Raw genomic sequence first — 18,565 nt, forward strand, 5'->3', positions numbered from 1 at the left:
AATCCAATGTTTATAACAATTTAGTTGACAACTTTAATCCGATGTTTATAACAAAAACGTTGAAACAATATGCACTTCCACTTCTATCTTCCATGTCTTTATCGAAACTTAGTTTAAACCACACTTTTTTATTGTATTCCTATCGAAATATACATTTATGCATGATAAACACACACTCCAAAATACGTTTTGAATTCGTTCGATGTTTTTAACACATAGTTTACTGTTAAAAAACACCACGTCCGACAGCTCCTTAAATTCCATAGAGTTTAGATAAAACTATTGTGTTTCGTCACATAAATGACGTCACACGATGTACTACGTAATATATTTCGTAATATAAAATATTTCTAATAAGTTGCGCGTAATGTGACGTCATTAAATTGGTCGAAGAAGTCCGGCTAGTATGGTAATACGGAATTGGAAACAGCGAGTAGCATAATACGGGATTTTTTATTTCAACGATTGATACAACCTGTATTTTGTTAAAAGAATTAAACAGGTATATAATAAATACAGTTATTGGTGACAGACACCCTGTGACATTTTCTTTCAGTTTTTTTATACTTCAGAATGTACACATGACTGGGTAACATGCACACAGTGATACTTTGTTACAATCTTTAAATCTTCAGAATGTGCATACAAACACAAGTAAAAACACACAGCCTATGACACTTTGTTACAGTCTTTCATTCTTGAGAATAACAGACCCATAGCTGCACTTTGTTCCAAAGACTGCACACAGTGGCACTTTGTCATTGTCTTTGTTGGTGGTTGTAATAAAACCATAACCCATCCTTAAAGAAAATGTTTGTTTTTTTGACAACCCAACCCACCCTACCGAATTACCCTCACCTGAATTATTTTTTTTGAGGTCAGGATTAAAAACTTACCAGGTTTTGCTAAGTTCACAAGATTTACAATTTACAAGCATGATCTTTCTTTTCAGCGACATACTATTGTATTGATTGCTTATTATTGCTATTCAACCAGCTGTCAAAGACAGTATGTTTCCATGTATTTGTAATTGCATCTAAAACTGTAAGGGTGGGTTTTATATGGGTTCACATTATACACAATTTTTACTGTAATCATCATGAATGTAAATCAATAGATTTACTTGAAACAAATCTCTTCCAAAAAATAATAATTCATCTACCTTCCTACCCACTTGCTCTGATTTGTGTCTCATTAACACAAATATTTGTTTTAAGGATTGCTTATTGAACATCAAATCATGCATGTAAAATACAACAGAAGATCATGTTGTTATGCTCCCTGATTTTCGGGGGGCATATAGTTGCCAGTTTGAAGTTCCTTACTTCCTTCCGTCACACTTTTGTTACAGTTTCTCATAGCTATTTCAATATTTTACCGATCTCTTACATATTTGACATGTAGGTACCTTGCATGGACCTCTACCTTTTCATGAGGTTTGAGGTCACTGGGGTCAAGGTCATTGAGGCTAATACTAGATTTTTCTGTCACAATTTTGTTACAGTTTCTCATAGCGCCTTCAATATTTTACTGATCTCTTACATACTGTAAAACCAATAAATTTCGTGTGGTATGAATTTTGTGGATTTCGTTGGTCAGCTGAACCACAAATTCAAGTACCAACGATTATTTATACATTTTTAATCCAAAATCGGTCATTTCCGAATGTCATTTCCGATTTTTGATTAAGATATGCTAGTTAATACAATATGTTGTTTTTTTGATACGTGTTTAGGTATTAAAACTGTACATAAATGAGTGTTTTCTTTTACGTGACGTCGTCATATTAACAGTTTTCAGATTTATCACATATGTCAATTAGTGCCAATTAAAGTTAAAAGAGACATAACGGTTTTCACACGTGTAATTTGGGGACCTTATTACTCAATTGTTACTACTAGGGGACCGATTGCGCTGAGAATTGCAAAGATTAATGTCAAAACAACATTGATGGCAATTAGCGAGCGGGGACCCACAAGTGCGCCGCTTTATCGCTCTTATCGACAATTATTGGCAACAATGTCATGCTTCAGTGCACATTAACCTCAAGTCTTGCTGTCAACACAGATAAGCAGATTATGCTTTGTTAATTATTACTCTGGTTGTTTTAATAAAATTTTAAATATTATGACGGTCAGTCTTCCTCGAAAATTTTAAATCCACGAAATTACGTGTCAACGAATTAGTTGTTTATTATTAAACCTCGAAATTTCATACCGACGAATTTCTATACATTTACAGTATGTGGCATGTAGGTACCTTGCATGGACCTCTTCCTTTTGATGAGGTTTGAGGTCACTGGGGTCAAGGTCACCGAGGCTAATAATAAAATTATTTAGGTGGTTATTAACACATAGATTGACAAAGCGCATCATCGGGGAGCATCCATCAGTTTCACTGAAATTGTTGTTTTTTGTTATGAAATCTATTTATGTATGCAAACCATGAATTCTATGTAGACTATGACCTTATTCAACCCATGTTGTGAAAAGGATGTTAAAAAATATATTTTTATATCAAACCATTAATTCTATGTAGAGATGACTTTAATCAACACTGTGTTTTGGTAAAAAGCATGACAAACCATATTGAGTACACATTTAAAAAGTTCAGGTTTAAGCTTTTGTATTATATGTACAAATAAAGAGCAGGTGCACCTGACTGTCACGCCTTTTCAGGTGTGCATCAAAGACGCTGTGTTCCCATTGCTGCCCAGAATGCGATGGGGAATGTTCTACAATATGCCTCTGGTGAGCACTTGGAGCTCAGCCCATGACTTTGTGTCTTGTTCTGAGAAAACTGGGCATAATGCATGTGCGAAAAGTGTCATCCCAGGTTAGCCTGTGCAGTCTGCACAGGCTAATCAGGGACTACTGTTTCCGCCTAAACAAGATATTCAGTAAGAAGGGACTTCCTTTAAATGAAAAATACCATAAAAGCTGAAAGTGTTATCCCTGAGACGACACTTTATGCACATGCATTTTGCCCAATTTTCACAGAACAAGACACACTGTGAATATTCTCATGCTGTGTGTGTATCTCTAACCTTGTGAGGACTTAATGAAGCACCTGATTCTTCATTATGAGGACCTGGAATGTGTCCCAGCACCTTTACTTAGTTAACTACTCACAGAAGTGGGAATGAATTTGAATTACAGCTGCCATTTCATGATATTAAGTATTAATCAAAAAAAAAAATTTCATTTTTGATTGGTCTTCTACTGTGTTGGATTTAAACTTAAGTACTTTTCTGGCCTTCACCTTAATGTTTATAGATGCTATAGGTCCTCTATGAAATATATATATAAAACAACAATATCATCAGATCGTGCTTGTTGTTTGAAAGCTTATATTCTTGTACAATGTGTACATTGGAATTGTGACATAATGTGTACAAGTTTTATTTTGGATATCAATTCACCAACATTGCCAACTATACAAAAATCATGTATGTAAAGAACATGTTTCTTCATAAACTTATAATATCATGAACTCTTTATTGTTAAATTTTAGATCCCTGGCTGTTATAGTAGCAGTTTATTTCAAGCATTTTCAGCTCATCTGGTGCATCGACTCCACATACCCCAGGAAGGGCCTCTGGTGTGTACATGGTGCCTTTTGCAAGATCATTTAATCCAAGATAAATACCAATAAACAATTTTAAAGTGTTTGATGATAAACATAAAGTCTATCTCTTAGAAATGAATGATTATACCCCTGTAACAGAGTAAAGGGAGGTTTACTGAAATTACCATAGGCACAAACTTGTCAGAAAGAATTCTCCTATACTTTTCAACGCACAACATTTCAACTTGCTGGAGTTGTTATCCCTTGCCATAGGCGGAGGGATATTGTTTTGGCGTTGTCCGTCCGTCTTTCCGTCCGGAGCCATATCTTAGAAGTGCTTTGGCGGACTTCATTGAAACTTGGTATGAGTATATACCAAGTATATGGATAAGAGGATGATTCAAGCCAAATGGCATTGTACACCATCTGTTAATAATGGAGTAATGGCCCTTTGTATCTTAAAAAAATGCTTTTTTAGTGTCAAATATAACACTTTTGTGTCCAGAAGCGTATTGGCGGGGGATATCAATTCAACGAATTTGCTTGTTTCGTATGATATCAAGTTGTGCATGTGCCATTTGTATCATCCTATGTGAAAAATTGCCAACATTTGTACAGTCTTTTCTAGATCCTAGCATTTAAAGATGCATCTTTGCAAATGTTGGTCATACATGGTTAACTCAAAGTTAGGCATTCCATCCATCTTTGCATATGTTGGCCCATACATGGTTAACTCAAAGTATGGTGTTCAATTCATCTTTGCATATGTTGGCCCATACATGGTTAACTCAAAGTAGGGTGTTCAATTCATCTTTGCATATGTTGGCCCATACTTGGTTAACTCAAAGTAGGGTGTTCAATTCATCTTTGCATAAGTTGGTCCATACATGGTTAACTCAAAGTAGGGTGTTCAATTCATCTTTGCATATGTTGGCCCATACATGGTTAACTCAAAGTAGGGTGTTCAATTCATCTTTGCATATGTTGGCCCATACATAGTTAACTCAAAGTAGGGTGTTCAATTCATCTTTGCATAAGTTGGTCCATACATGGTTAACTCAAAGTAGGGTGTTCAATTCATCTTTTAATACATAAGTTGGTCCATACATGGTTAACTCAACGTAGGGTGTTCAATTCATCTTTACATGAGTTGGTCCATACATGGTTAACTCAAAGTAGGGTGTTCAATTCATCTTTGCATAAGTTGGTCCATACGAGGTTAACTCAACGTAGGGTGTTCAATTCATCTTTACATAAGTTGGTCCATACATGGTTAACTCAAAGTAGGGTGTTCAATTAATCTTTGCATATGTTTGCCCATACATGGTTAACTCAAAGTAGGGTGTTCAATTCATCTTTGCATATGTTGGCCTATACATGGTTAACTCAAAGTAGGGTGTTCAATTCATCTTTGCATATGTTGGTCCATACATGGTTAACTCAAAGTAGGGTGTTCAATTCATCTTTGCAAATGTTGGTCCATACTTGGTTAACTCAAAGTGAGGTGTTTCGTCTGATATCAACAAGGCTTCCTACAAAGCTTAGTTACTTACATGGACGATGTGTTTAGGCAATGTCAACACACACATCATCTCAATTCATTTTGACCTTGACATTGACCTATTTTAAAAGCATTTTATTTATTTGTTTATGTTTGTGTCTCATTTTTATACCAAAGGATAAACACTTTATATTTTCGAATAGATCAACTATAAAAATTGCATTTCAAAATGCTTAGATCCTTTATGTTAATCTGAAAGAATGCAACAAGTATTGAATCGCATTTGAAAAACATGTTACATTCATGAAATGATGTGTAAATAGTTTGTAAATAACATTATATGTTGTTAAATTTCAGGGTGAAAAGATTCGTATTACGCTGCTAGATCGAGACACAAAGTACAGAAACGTTATGAACCAAAATGAGGTTAGCTTTGTATTTTGTTTATTATTTAAGCCAGCTTTTCAACAGGCTCAAAATACTGGTTTATTATGCTCCCCCAAAATTTATTTTGGGGGAGCATATAGTCGCCGCTTCGTCTGTCCGTGAGTGTGTGCGTCTGTCTGTCCGTCCGTGCACAATTAATTTTTGTCCGGGCTATTTCTCAGCAACTAATGACCGGAATTCAATGAAACTTTACAGGAAGCTTCACTACCAAGAGGAAAAGTGCATATTATCAGCGGGTCCTGGTCGGATGATTTTTCACAGAGTTATGGCCCTTTGAAATTTTCTATAAAAAAATTATTGTCCCCCCAACTACTGTGCTCTCAAGACGTTTCCTTTTATCTGAATATATAGTGCAATATTGTGACAAAAAAAAACTTTGGGGAGCATCACCTGTCTCCGACGGTTTCTTGTTGAAATGGGTATCATGGGTTGGCGGTTGGGCGTTCAAGCAGTGTCAAACAGGGGTTTCCTGTCTTTAACTTAAGTTTGCATTGACAAATCTTTAATAAAACTTGGGATATGGGTAGCATGTATGGAGGCATTTAGGATTGTCTTTTAGGCTTGTCAGGTCAAGGTCATTGTTTTCTAAAATTGCAAAAACAGTTTCTGCTTAATTGGTAGAGATTTTGCACTTCACATTAGTGTTTTGATAGCCTGCACAAAAACCTAGCTTAGTAGTGCATTTGAGCAAGTGAGGTCAATGTCAGCGTTCTGAAAAAAAAAGAAAAACAGCAAACAGATGGTTTCCAGTCAAAATTATTTTTATGCCCTCGATAGGGTGGCATATAGCAGTTGAACTGTCCGTCAGTCAGTCAGTCAGTCAGTGTGTCAGTCTTTCCGTCCGTCCGAAAACTTTAATGGCCATACCTTTTCCATATTGAACATAGCAACTTGATATTTGGCATACATGTGCATCTCAAGGAGCTGCACATTTTGAGTGGTGAAAGGTGAAGGTCAAGGTCATCCTTCAAGGTCAAATGTCAAATATATGGCGTCTGTCTGTCTGTCTGAAAACTTTAGCATTGGCCATAACTTTTTCAATATTAAAGATAGAAACTTGATATTTGGCATGCACGTGTATCTCATGGAGCTGAACATTTTGAGTGGTGAATGGTCAAGGTCATCCTTCAAGGTCAAATGTCAAATATATGGCGTCTGTCCGTCCATCCAAAAACTTTAACATTGGCCATAACTTTTTCAATATTTAAGATAGCAACTTGATATTTCGCATGCATGTGTATCTCATAGAGCAGCACATCTTTAGTAGAGAAAGGTGAAGGATAATGTCATCCTTCAAGGTCAAATGTCAAATATATGGCGTCTGTTCGTCCGTCCAAAAACTTTTACATTGGCCACCACTTTTTCAATATTGAAGATAGCAACTTGATGTTTGGCATGCATGTGTATCTCATGGAGCTGCACATTTTGAAAGGTGAATGGTCAAGGTCATCCTTCAAGGTCAAAGGTCAAATATATGGCATCTGTCAGTCTGTCCAAAAACTTTAACTTTTGCCATAACTTTTTTATGCCCCTGAAGGGTGGCATATAGTTTTTTAATTGTCCGTCTGTCTGTTTGTCAGTCCGTCTGTCCTTTTGTCTGTCCGTCCGCCCGTCCGAAAACTTTAACATTGCCCATAACTTTTTCAATATTGAAGATAGCAACTTGATATTTGGCATGCATGTGTATCTCATGGAGCTGCACATTTTGAGTGGTGAAAGGTTAAGGTCAAGGTCATCCTTCAAGGTGAAAAGTCAAGGTCAAAGGTCAAATATTGCAATATTGAAGATAGTAACTTGATATTTGACATGCATGTGTATCTCATGGAGCTGCACATTTTGAGTGGTGAAAGGTCAAGGTCATCCTTCAAGGTCAAAGGTCAAATTTTGCAATATTGAAGATAGCAACTTGATATTTGGCATTCATGCATATCTCATGGAGCTGCACATTTTGAGTGGTGAAAGGTCAAGGTCATTCTTCAAGGTCAAAGGTCAAATTTTGCAATATTGAAGATATCAACTTGATATTTGGCATGCATGCGTATCACATGGAGTTGCACATTTTGAGTTGTGAAAGGTCAAAGTCAAGGTCATCCGTCAAGGTCAAAGGTCAACATTTTGCAATATTGAAGATAGCAACTTGATATTTGGCATGCATGTGTATCTCATGGAGCTGCACATTTTGAGAAAGGTCAAGGTCATCCTTCAACATCAAAGGTCAAATTTTGCAATATTAAAGATAGCAACTAGATATTTGGCATGCATGCGTATCTCATGGAACTGCACATTTTGAGTGGTGAAAGGTCAAGGTCATCCTTCAAGGTCAAAGGTCAAATTTTGCAATATTGAAGATAGCAACTCCATGTTTTGCATGCATGCGTATCTCATGGAGCTGCACATTTTGAGTAGTGAAAGGTCAAGGTCATCCTTCAATGTCAAAGGTAAAATATATGGCTTCAAAGCGGCGCAGTAGGGGTCATTGTGTTTCACGAACACAGCTCTTGTTTTCAAATCTTTTTTTGAAAAAAGCTAGCTTGCATAGACATCGAGCTATGTTGGGTCCATTTAAATGTTGCTGTTTAATAAAATAAAATATGGTTTGCAAACAATAACTTCAGTTTGAATGAAGATATTGCTTTGAAATTGTGTGTAGGTATTTTGCATGAAGACCTAAATTGGAATTGTATTTGGGGCTAGTTGGGTAAAGGTAAACAGTAGAAAAAGTAAATAACTTGTAGGTATATTACATTAAGACCTAACTTGGAATTGAATTTGCGCCCAGATGGGTGAATGTCACTGTAACTTACAATAGACAAAAAAATTCCGGTAAATAACTTGTTTTTATACAAAAAAAGTCATGTATTGCAATTAATTTTGTGTACTTTGCTTATATTGAGACCTACAAAATAAGGCATGAGAGTTCTTTTGGGGCAAGTCATGTTAAGGTAAAGATAAGTGTTTATTAAAATAAGAAATCTGCTGCTCAAGAACTTGAGTCTGAAAGGAGATCCTGTGCTGATTTTATGTATTGGTAGCTTAAATGTTTATCTAGCTTGCAATTCCATTTTATACCTGTGGGGTCAAAATCAAAGTCAATATTTCTAAAAATACAAAATATTTTTGCTCTCAATATTTTGAGTTAAAAGGTGGTTTTGTGATTTAACATTTGGCATGAAGGTAGCTTACATGTACAACTAGCTTTGAATTGCACAAATAATAAAATTTATATCTCAAAAGTTGAAAAGCTGGTTGTTAAAATAATTTGATTATGTTATTAGTGATCATTAAAAAATTGACATCAATGAAGTACAATATATTTCAGTTGGTTGCGGCATTGAAAACTGTTGGTGAATATGATGTACGGGTTGTTGTCTATAAATACAGGTAAGATGATGCAATAAACACCAGATGACAAGCTTTGACTGGATCTGTATTCACTCATACATGTATGTACGAATAAAGTGTTAGGCTAAAAAATGTATACAAATGTCCTTTGTGTCCTTAGACATTAACAGATTGTTCAAAATAAGTAAAAGGTGAATGCTTTGTTAGACATGACAGCGCTTGGACATTTGAGGCATGCTCTGATAAAGCAAGGCTTAATGCTTGTGCACAAATGCTTGTGCATGATCACTGTCAACTGGGTCATGCGTGTTGTGTATCGTGTTATTTCTTAAAAGTTGACCCAGCATTTGTAAAAATATTGCAAAACATATACATTTCCAGAAAGGAAATTCATTTCTGCGTTGAATGAGACCGAGATCGTGAAAATCGCTGCACAATTGATGAAGATATGGCTGTTCAAAGCGATGCACCCCGTTTTGGGCTGATTTTGAGTTTCATACCTTGTTATATATATATTTGATAGTGAATTTTTTTTTTCGTTATAATATGATTACTTATCATTCAAAATGATGTTTTCATTAATTAATATCATAGCCACATGCTAACCACCTGTGGTCTGGTGCACACGCACACAGAGACAATAGATGTATGCTGCTTAACTGTGGCATAATTTGTTAAATACCATATATAACTTGAATCAAAATTTGTTGAAAAAAGCTTTGCAGATGCTTTTTACAACTCTCCGGTTATTTTATTTTACCAGCATACATACTTACAGATATATTCACTTATAAGAGTAAAAATTAAATGTATATACATGAGCTTTGTTTAGAGAAAACTGGGCTTAACGCATGTGTGTAATGTGTCATTTCAGATTAGCCTGTGCATTTCTCACAGGCTAAACAGGGACAACAATTTCTGCCTATAGAAGAAAATTACCATAAATGCTGAAAGTGTCGTCTCTAATTAGTATTAGCAGATTAGGCAGCTTATCTGAGATTACATTTTAATGTCATAAATACATACCTGCTATCCCTAGCTATACCTTTCTAGGTGGGTTAGCTTCTCTAGAAATCTTCAAGTGCCGGAATTTGGCCACCTCTCCTACTGAAAACAGATTCAGGTTAAACATAGTACAATCTAACCTAACCTGAAATCAAGAACCATAACTCATCTTACTTTTCTGGAGACACACCGTGCAGATCGCCATTTTCTATTGGCTTTCAATTTGGACTTTTAGTTCAATTCTGCGTGGTGGAATTTGGTTTGAAATTGATGAATTGTATAATTTATTGTTTCTGCTTCATTCAGAAATCTTTTCTTGTATTATTTTGTTGATAATTCATTGTTTTTCTCTTTTTGCTGGATTTTTCCATGTGCTCATGATTTGAGCACGAGGATTTCTTGATTTTTGTCAACAAGTTATTGACAATTTGTACATTGTAAATACTTTGTTTAACTGATTATTTCAGTAATTTTGTTCTTTTTACATTGTTTTCTTACGCGGATTCTCTTCTTTTTCTACTTTCAGAATAAGAATGAGTTTACAAACTAGAGATTCATGTGGGCACATTAAGGCTTCGTGGGATTTCCACAAGACTTGTTTGTCATGCACTAATTGTTCCTTTGAACATAAATGCTCTATTTGTAGTGCGTGAGACAATGCGACGTGGCAGAAAGCAATCTACGCAGAACGTTTCTAAGCAGAAAACGTGCAGATGAACCATCATCAGATGAGAAAATTCCCGGTGACTTTACAGCAGACGTCAGATGATCAATTGCAGCATCAGTCACCGCGAATAACTTTAATTGTTTTCAGCTTTGCTGGGTGTTTTGTACCTGCTCATGTACATGAGCACGTACTTATCGTGATCTTCATCAATAGGTAATTGAGAAGATTTGTACTGTGTAAATATTCTTCCATGTGTTACAAGATCGTGCATAGTGTGTTCTTCCAATACATTGACAGAATGTTTATCATTTGCCATTGTGTGCAATAATGATTTTACTTTCCATATGACAATCTTAATTATGGTCATTTGAATTCTCATCTGTTTGAATTAAACATTGTTTAATTTACGATCTTCGACAGTCGTATTATAGGTAATAGGTACTATTGACTTTCTCTTTTACAATAATAATAAGAGAATGTTAATTAATTTCATTATGGGCAAATAATGATTTTATGTACCGTATGATAATCTGGTCTGTGACCAGTTTATTGTTGAATATGTTTTGCTCTTTTCTTTCATATAATCGACTACATGATGGTCGCAGATACAAGAGTAGATTAATACCCGGTGACTTTGAAGACCACAGATGACATGTTGCAGCATCAGTCACCGGGTATCAGGCAAGATAGATTCGTACTTTACATCAGAAAGTCGATCAACATCAGACCATATGGCGACAACCGTCAGCCGGTCTTTGCCTGATGGCATTGGTCAAGGGTATCGACCAATGCCAGACCAATTGGCACCCGCCATACTGTCATTATCCGGTGACAACGCTGGTAATGTCATGACCGATACGTCACCGGGTACCGGACCAGTCCAGGCAACGACCGGTCATCTGGGACCGGTCCGGTCACCGGTCCGACCAACTGGTCACCGGTCAACGAAGACCGGTCTGACCCACCGGTCAATGGAGACCGGTCACCGGTTCGACCCACCGGTCAATGGAGACCGGTCCAGTCACCGGTCCGACCCACCGGTCAATGGAGACCGGTCCAGTCACCGGTCCGACCCATCGGTCAACGGAGACCGGTCCGGTAACCGGTCTGACCCACCGGTCAATTGAGACCGGTCCGATCACCGGTCTGACCCACCGGTCATCTGTAACTGATGACCGGTCCGACCCACCGGTCATCGGTTACTGATGACCGGTCCGACTCACCGGTCATCTGTTACTGTTGAGCGGTCACCGGTCAGTACTACCAGTCAATACTACCGACCGGACACCAGTCACCATGCGCTGATCATTAACTGGTCAACAGTTGCTAGTCACCGGTCAACGATCAGAAACAGAGGTTCTTCTTCATTGGATTTTTCCACTTTTTCGTCGTCGAATGCACATTCGTCGTCGACAAGTACCGAATATAGAGATAGACGTCGGACATGCTCTTATTCATCGAGCAGTCCTCATTCCCGTCATCGTTATGATCATTATCGATCATCTCAATCATTACAAAAACGATACTCGAGGAGACGTTATTCCCGTCAAAGCTGTTCTAGCTCTCGTCGTCGTAGCCATTCTAGATCTCGGCATCACAGGAATAAAGGTTGTAGACAAGCTTCTCTGAAGCATTGTCGTTCCGACTTTTATGACCGGTCACATTACTATCCTATTTCTGATTGTAATGTCTCCTTACCCAATGCACCAGTTCCCAGTGTGATGTCAACACATGTTGCATTGACTGATCCGATTTCACAGCCATTCAATTCTGGTGTTCATTTCACCACAATGGCTGTTTTGTCTGCATCGAGGGTATCTACTTCTATTCCTAGTCGGAAACCCCTGGCTGCTTCTCCGTCTTTGCGTGACACATGGGGTCAAGATTCCTTTGGACAATATGTACCTGTCACTTCTGATAATTCACCGTCTATTTCTGGTTTTAATTATCAGTGTGTCGACTTTGCGGATAGTCATTCTTCGTTACCAAAGATTCATCATTTGGTGCATGATAATCATCCTATCATTCCTACCACTTACTACCGTCAGGAATTGGCAACATCAGTCATGGGGTATAGGGCAAGATGGAGATCGTACTATGCTAACTTCGTTAGAAAGTTGATCAACATCATACCATATGGTGACAACCGTCAGCCGGTCTATGCCCGATGGCATTGGTCAAGGACTACGACCAATGCCGGACCATTTGGCAGCCGCCATACGGTCATTGCCTGGTGACAACACTGGTCATAGCATGACCGGTACGTCATGGGGTAACGGACCGGTCACCGGTCAATGGGGACCGGTCCGGTCACTGGTCGGGTCACCAGTCTCCAGGGACCGGTCTAGGTCCGGTCGCCGGTCATGTATCAACAGCGACCGGTCTGGTCAATACTGCCGGTCACCGGTCAGTACTACCAGGCACCGGTCATCGATCAAGAAGAGACATTGATCATCATCATCGGATTATTCCTCCTCTTCTTCTTCAAAGGCATCTGGGTCGTAAACTAGTACCGACAATAGAGGTAGACGTCGTACACGATCTCTTTTATCGAGAAGCATTCATGGCGTCGATATGATCGATACCAAAAACTCGAGATTCTAGGAGACGTTACTCTACAAGATGTCGTTCCCATCGCAGCCGATTTGTTTCTCGGCATCGCAGGAATAAGCTCGTCATCATGCTTCACGTAGACAGTCTCGCTCTGACTACTCATATCCTACACATTACTATCCTGTCTCGGATTGTAATGTTGCGGTACCCTATGTACCAGATCCAGTTTCCAATTTAACATTAACAAATGTTGCTATGACTGATACTTCTTCGCAGTCTTTGCCGTCTATTGTTTGTCTCACCACTACAGATACTTACTCTGCACCACGGGTATCTGCTACACTACCTATTCAGATACCTCGTGCTCCGGCACCGTCGAATCCGGACATATTATGGCTTCAAGATTCGTCTGGGCAATTCGTACCGGTCAATCCTGATAATTGACCGTCTTCTTATGGTTTTAATTATCAGGCGGTTGATTTGGTGGATGATCATTCATCATTACCAGATAATCGTAATCTGGTGCATGATACTAGGCCTAGAATTTCCAATTCTGTTTCCGCTGATTCTTTGCACACTGCTGGTGTTGTAGACAATGAGGCAGATTCAGAGGCAGATTCCAATGATGACACGCATCAAATATTGTCCTCAATTAATCGGATCTATGAAATGATATTTCAAAATCTTGGTGATGATTATTGCCCAAGACCTGCAGAGATGTCTACTTATTCGACGATCTCTATCACGGAAAAATAAGTCTGTACATTTGATCCCAACAGGCTTGCTAAGGATATTCTTGCATTGATACACGCCTTCCTTTTGGTTCTACTGTTTTATCAGTATTTCAATCGTTGGAATCAGCTAATAAGACCATTCCAAAACGAGGAGAACTGTGGAAAGTGCCTAAGGATTTATCTAATCCTAAGCATAATGAACGGATTAGAAGCTACAAACCTCTCAGCTTGTTGGAATTGGTCTCCGGACAATCTGTTATCGCAGATTTCAATTCTTCCAGAGTTAATACCAAGACTCTTGTGTGATGGTGTCAACAGACAACACATCAGTTGTGACTTACATTTAGGCACAGGGGGAACACATTCTCACTCCCTGTATCTGGAAACCAAGGAATTACTTGTTCTTTGCAAGACGCTCAACATTTTTCTTCTAGCCTAATATATTCCAGGTTGTTTCAACGCCCTGGCGGATGGTTGTCTCGCAAACAACAATTACTTCCATCGGAGTGGACACTTCATCAGGAAGTGACCAATCAGATTTTTCTCATGTTTGGTTATCCTATGGTTGACCTATTTGCAACCAGACACAATCACAGACTCCCTCTGTATGTGAGTCCGGTTTCGATCCAGCAGCGTGTTCAGTAGACGCGTTTTTGTTCTAGTGGTTCTATGATCTTCTCAGTCTCCTGTACAATTATCCCAGGACACTTCCTCACAGATTAGATCTTCTGTCTCAAAAGGCAGACTTCATGCGCATCCAGCAATGTTCCACTTACACGTCTGGCAGTTATCAGGCAACCTCTGCAGAAGAAACGCTTTTCTGTCAGGGCTTCAACCCTCGTTGCTTCTGCAAGGAGAAAGTCCACTAGAGCAGTCTATGATGCTCGATTTAAACTCTTTTCTAATTGGTGTATTCGAGGGAAAATTGATCCCCTCAATCCTTCTGCTAGACGCATAGTGGATTTTCTCATCTATCTTTTTGATGATAAGATATTTTCTCTTAGCTTCATCAAAAGATATAGATCTATGATTTTGCATACATTGGCATTTACTAAATCATCACAAGTCTGTGCTGATCCAGCGATTTCGGAACTGATTCGATCTATGAAACTTAAACGTCCTGTGTCTCGTATACTTGGGCCTAAATGGGATTTGGCTTGTGTTCTTGATTCTCTAGATCAAGCTTCTTTACAGTTTCTATCTTGGAAGACAGTTTTCCTTCTTACTATGGCTTCAGCCAAAGGAGAAGTGAAATTCATGCTCTGTCTATTGAGGATGGTCATCTTCGTTTTGATTCCTCAGATGGATCTGTAACTTTGTTATGTCAGCCAGGATTCCTTGCTAAATATCAACTCCCCTCTTTGGCTTCTAACCCTTCAATGTTCCAAGTCTTTCTAATACTTGTGGACATGAAGATGATGATAGACTTCTTTGCCATGTCAGGGGGTTAAAATTCTATCTTAAAAGAGTAAAGCCTATTCGAGGTTCTCGTAAGATACTTTTCATTCCGTTAAAAGGGGGGGATTTGTCTGCGGCTTCGATTTCTCGTTGGGTAGCCTCGACTATTAAGAAGGCGTATTCATCTCTCTCATCTAGGGATTTATCTTTTTAAGATCAGACCGCATGAGTTAAGAGCTCTTTCGGCTTCGTGGACGTATATTAATAATGTTCCACTTTCTGAAGTGCTTCAAGCTGCTTTCTGGAGTATTCTGACCACCTTTTCTTCATTCTATCTTCGTTCTCTTGAGTGTCAACAGGACAATTTATATATGTCGTGTCCTCTTGTGGTTGCTCAAACGGTAGTTTCTTCCATGGCGTAAATGTACTGGTCCTATTCAGAAACTAAGTACAATTCTGTACTAACGAAGATTGTATGAGGACACATTTCTACTATCTCTGGATGAAAAACCTGATTATGGGTTTTTGTTGTGATGGGAAAATATAACGAGAACCTCCTGCCACAGCTACAAAATCAGCTAGGGATAGCAGGTATGTATTTATGACATTTAAACAAATTTTCTTAAAATAAAATTCATTTTAATTATTAAATACTTACCTGCTATCGGTAAGTCCCACCTCCCAACCCCGCTCATCGTTTTATATTTTCATAATTGTATGAAAAGTAAGATGAGTTACGGTTCTTGATTTCCGGTTAGGTTAGATTGTACTATGTTGAACCTGAATCTGTTTTCAGTAGGAGAGGTGGCCGAATTCTGGCACTTGAAGATTTTTGGAGAAGCTAACCCACCTAGAAAGGTATAGCTAGGGATAGCAGGTAAGTATTTAATAATTAAAATGAATTTTATTTTAAGAAAAGTTGTTTTACACTCATTAGTTGAGCCCAGTTTTCCCAGCACTAAGCTAAAATCTCAATGTTATTTAATGACCTGTCACAGGGAGTTGCCGTTCCTGGAGCAGGTGAAGGTGTCCCACAACAGCGATGTCTTCATCAGCATGCACGGAGCCGGTCTCACGCACATGTTGTTCCAGCCAGACTGGGGCGCCGTCATTGAACTGTAAACATTAGTGAACTAATTTTTAATGATTATACAAGCACTGTTCTAGAAAAACCTGGCTTAATGCGTGTTCTTAAAGTGTTGTCACTGATAAGCCTGTACAGTCTGCACAGGCTAATAAGGCACAACACATTTCGCTTTTATAGAATATTGCGCTTAAAAGAAGTCTTCTTAACGAAAATCCATTCTAGGCCTTCATTGTCCTCCCTGATTGTTGGACTGCACAAGCTAATCAAGGACAACACTTTACGCTCTTTTATAATATTTGTCTTGTTCTGAGAAAACTGGGCTTAATGCTTGTGCGTAAAGTGTCGTCCCAGATTAGCCTGTGCAGTCCACACAGGCTAATCAGGGACGACACTTTCTGCTTTTATGGTATTTTTAGTTTGAAGGAAGTCCCTTCTTACCGAAAATCAAGTTTAAGCGGAAAGTGTCGTCCCTGATTAGCCTGTGCGAACTGCACAGGCTAATCTGGGACGACACTTTACGCACATGCATTATGCACAGTTTTGTCAGAACAAGACACATATTTGTTTTCCCAGAGCTAGGTCTATATGTTATATTGACTCAATGTTGGGGGAATGATTGACTCAATGTTGGGGGAATGATTGACTCAATGTTGGGGGAATGATTGACTCAATGTTGGGGGAATGATTGACTCAATGTTGGGGGAATGATTGACTCAATGTTGGGGGAATGATAGACTCAATGTTCGGGGAATGATTGACTCAATGTTGGGGGAATGATTGACTCAATGTTGGGGGAATGATTGACTCAATGTTGGGGGAATGATTGACTCAATGTTGGGGGAATGATTGACTCAATGTTGGGGGAATGATTGACTCAATGTTCGGGGAATGATTGACTCAATGTTCGGGGAATGATTGACTCAATGTTGGGGGAATGATTGACTCAATGTTCGGGGAATGATTGACTCAATGTTCGGGGAATGGTTGACTCAATGTTTGGGGAATGGTTGACTCAATGTTTGGGGAATGATTGACTCAATGTTCGGGGAATGATTGACTCAATATTCGGGAAATGATTGACTCAATGTTCGGGGAATGATTGACTCAATGTTCGGGGAATGATTGACTCAATGTTCGGGGAATGATTGACTCAATGTTCGGGGAATGATTGACTCAATGTTCGGGGACTGATTGACTCAATGTTCGGGGAATGATTGACTCAATGTTCGGGGAATGATTGACTCAATGTTCGGGGAATGATTGACTCAATGCTCGGGGAATGGTGTTTTTCTCTGTTTAATTTTGTTTAATTGTAGCATGTTCTCGTGTGGTTTTACACCCACTTTATTCAAACCAAACTTTCAAACACTAAATTATGATGTATTTTTCTGTATAAACTAAATTAATAAGAATAAACAACTTTGAAACTACCTATACCATGAACACGCTTGGATTTGTACACGGCCTATCAGATGTAATTGCTGGCATTTGTATGTAGGTTTGTGGGATGGTCAGTTGGTTTGTCGGTAGACAAGCATGTTATGAGCTTAGTTCTGGGAAAACTGGGCTTAATGCTTGTGCCTAAAGTGTTTCCCAGTCTGCACAGGCTAATCAGGGACGGCACTTTTTACCTAGAATGGATTTTCCATTCCATGAAGACTCTTTCAAACAAAAAAAATCCATAAAATGGCAATGAAGACTACACAAGCTAATATGTGACAAAACTTTACTGACATGCATTACAACCAGTTTTGTTAGAACGTGTCTCGTGAATTTTTTTACCTATGATCATATAATTTGGTAATCTGTGTACTTGGGAAGAAAGACAACGCCTAGTGATTTTGAGGTCAACAGTCAATTTTTTTCTGATTTCAAGGTTGCAAACAGACAGTATGCTAAAGAAGGGGCAGTCTAGAGTTTAATGCCATTAATGTATAGAGTTGAAGGAAAATGGGTCAACCTTGAAGGGCTTTTTGCTGCCTCTCTCATGACCCTTTCACTCTTGGATTTTAGAAGTATGATATTCAATTTATCATTTAATCATTTTAATCATGTAAGTGTCAAAGTAAATAGTTAAAGAAGAATACAACAACAAAATCTGACAATCTCTAAGAAATGTGAGCAAACCAGTCAGTTTTGACTCTTGACTTTTGTCAAAGGAAAGCTGTTCCCCTTGTTAACAGCTGAGCGGACAGTTTAAATTGTGTCAATGGCACCCTTCCTTCAAACTCACTTGTCTCGTGTTTGACTTTATCCCTTGGATA

At 38.5% G+C, this 18,565-nt stretch overlaps 1 protein-coding gene across 3 annotated transcripts in view; it reads left to right on the top strand.

The window, feature by feature from the left end:
- Positions 1-18,565, top strand: part of LOC127857686 (EGF domain-specific O-linked N-acetylglucosamine transferase-like) — an 88,096-nt gene that overhangs the window by 63,336 nt on the left and 6,195 nt on the right. For all 3 annotated transcript variants that reach the window (XM_052394315.1, XM_052394320.1, XM_052394307.1), the window contains 5 exons: positions 2,679-2,750; positions 3,514-3,600; positions 5,426-5,494; positions 8,835-8,896; positions 16,213-16,332. In XM_052394315.1, the coding sequence (XP_052250275.1) occupies positions 2,679-2,750; positions 3,514-3,600; positions 5,426-5,494; positions 8,835-8,896; positions 16,213-16,332 (410 nt within the window). The remainder of the gene's footprint in view (positions 1-2,678; positions 2,751-3,513; positions 3,601-5,425; positions 5,495-8,834; positions 8,897-16,212; positions 16,333-18,565) is intronic.

The sequence above is a fragment of the Dreissena polymorpha genome, chromosome 1 (genome assembly GCF_020536995.1).
Source record: "Dreissena polymorpha isolate Duluth1 chromosome 1, UMN_Dpol_1.0, whole genome shotgun sequence".
In the NCBI taxonomy this organism is placed as follows: domain Eukaryota; kingdom Metazoa; phylum Mollusca; class Bivalvia; order Myida; family Dreissenidae; genus Dreissena; species Dreissena polymorpha.